The sequence below is a fragment of the Opisthorchis viverrini genome (assembly GCF_000715545.1).
Source record: "Opisthorchis viverrini unplaced genomic scaffold opera_v5_984, whole genome shotgun sequence".
NCBI classification, from domain to species: Eukaryota; Metazoa; Platyhelminthes; class Trematoda; order Opisthorchiida; family Opisthorchiidae; genus Opisthorchis; species Opisthorchis viverrini.
The window spans coordinates 2,320-4,516 of NW_008752785.1; the positions used below are offsets into that span (position 1 = coordinate 2,320).

Sequence of the window (2,197 nt, forward strand, 5' to 3'; positions counted from 1 at the left end):
TTGGCTTGCAAACGTTTCCTCCTCATTCAACTGCGCACTGACGATGTCTCCACAGCTCATCATTTGTCCAATTTACTGGCGGTTGATCAGATGGCAGGTGATCTGTTCGCCGAGCTTGGCAGTTGGCTTGCAAACGTTTCCTTCCTCTTCAACTGCGCACTGACGATGTCTCCTCGAGTGAGAACGAAACGTTTGCAAGCCAGTTGCCAAGCTCGGTGAGTGGATCAACTGTCATCTGACTAACCACCAGTAAACACGTCCGAGCTACCTATATTTTGACAGTTGTCCAATTTGTTCCAAACGTTCATAACGCTACTCGGCCTATCAATACGGTGCCCATAGTTTTCGGCCAGCAGTCATTTCTGTTCCACGCATTGTCATCCGTGTGCATTTCGACCAAAGAAGCCTGCTCTTGAAACATGGCCATCCGGTGACATTTTTGACGTGATTTTATTCATTGGTTCTTATTACGCTTAAAGACCAGAATCAAGGACGGTTTTAAGTAGCCGAGTCCTGTTGAGCATTAACGTCAATTCTAAAGGCAATTATGATACATTCACATTCTTCATTAGTGGCTACGGAAAGGAGGGTTTCATGGTTTTGATTGGTAGCTGTCAAATTACGAACTAGACAAGAAGTTCGTATAATGTGGGCTGTAGCTTAACTACTATTATTTCATTTCGAAGGACTTCCACCGTACAAGAATTTTGTCCCTCGATTCCTTTTCGATCGCGACTTCAGCGGAACAATCTGTCTAATTTTCTTTTCTATTAGGACGGTATTTTTAGAGGGACAAAAAACAAAGCAGTTCCTGCATCTGATTAACAGAGAGTTTATTGCCGATGGACGTTTGGATCAACAGTGGAAATTGCAATCAGAGGGCTCGCTCCAGAAACTAAATAAATTTAACTGTATGGAGTTGCTTTACGGTCTGGTACACTAGCAGGCTATGTTTTCCTGTCACAGAGGCCAACAGGGCACACATTCTCTTTGAAGACCAGATTCAGATCAAAACGGAAAACAGAAACATTTGTGTAATGAATATGTGTGCTTATATTACAACGAGATTATGACTACTGAGAGCTCCCCAAGTAATATATCGTCGCTGTTGCCAAATGTTTCCGTCAAACCTCACCAGCTTACTTCATTTCACAGTTGTTACAAGTTAAGAAACGCTCCGTTTTCACTACCGACCAAGCTAAACGAACTATTTCCAGCGGAGATCTTGATTTGTCAGAATGTCATGGATTTCGATCGGTTTTGGGATGAGCAGTTTTTGCAGCAGATTGTTTACCTCGTGGTTTTGTTAGACTTATTGATTATGACTGTTGCATTTACCGGTATTTCCTGAGAAAAATGTCAGTTTCTCATGTTGGGGGTTCCTCTAGAGATTGCATGCAGGGGCGATGTATAAGGGGATATCTTTTGCTGACTTTATCCTCCACGATTATCATCCACCTATGTAGTGCGAAGGGCTCAGATGCCTCAGTGTTTCGAACTTGCACGACTCTATGGACATGTCACAGAACAGCCTCTATTGCTCTACAATCTTTGTTCCAGCTGCATTGGAAGTATCAAATTTGATCTAGCCTTCGACTGGTATGGAGAAGCAGGTATTGATTTATCTCAAAGGGACGGTTCCGCGTTCACCTACTTCCTCTACATGGCTGGTGTTTCTCAACTTTACTCAGCCTATAAGAATATAGACCTCAAATAACCTCTCAACCACTAGAGACCCCAAATTTTGAAGTGCCCAGGATAATTTCACATAACATTAATCTCGACAGTTTGAACACCGTAATGCTTTTTTTGTGAACTTTACAAAACCATTGTAAGTTCGATACTCTGACAAACATCTTATCCGTTCCAACTTTCCAGGGCCATCCTTGTATTAGGATACGACTAGATTATCAATGCTCTACGATCTCCTTTGCTGCAGTTTCCCCGTCTTGCTTGCTTAACAGAACAAAGTGAGACTGATTTCCAACCATCCAGGTCGAGTGGATTCTCAATGAGCAATGCACCTCGATGCCATGGTGATCGAGTGGTTGTAAGATGGCTACTCGATGGAACTTTTCTTTTGATCTACAGGTGGCCAAGACATACAGGACATTCAGAGGCCTGTGAACATGTACGTGATGCATGGGGTCCAAAAGGAAGTTATGAAAGAACAATGCTCCTGGAGGAGGAAGGCACA

General features: G+C 43.0%; 1 protein-coding gene across 1 annotated transcript in view; it reads left to right on the forward strand.

The window, feature by feature from the left end:
• Positions 1–774: 774 nt before the first annotated feature.
• Positions 775–2,197, forward strand: part of T265_15792 (hypothetical protein) — a gene marked incomplete at both ends in the record, with an annotated part of 2,937 nt that continues 1,514 nt past the window's right edge. The window contains one exon of the mRNA XM_009179144.1: positions 775–934. Coding sequence (XP_009177408.1) covers positions 776–934 — 159 coding nt within the window. The remainder of the gene's footprint in view (positions 935–2,197) is intronic.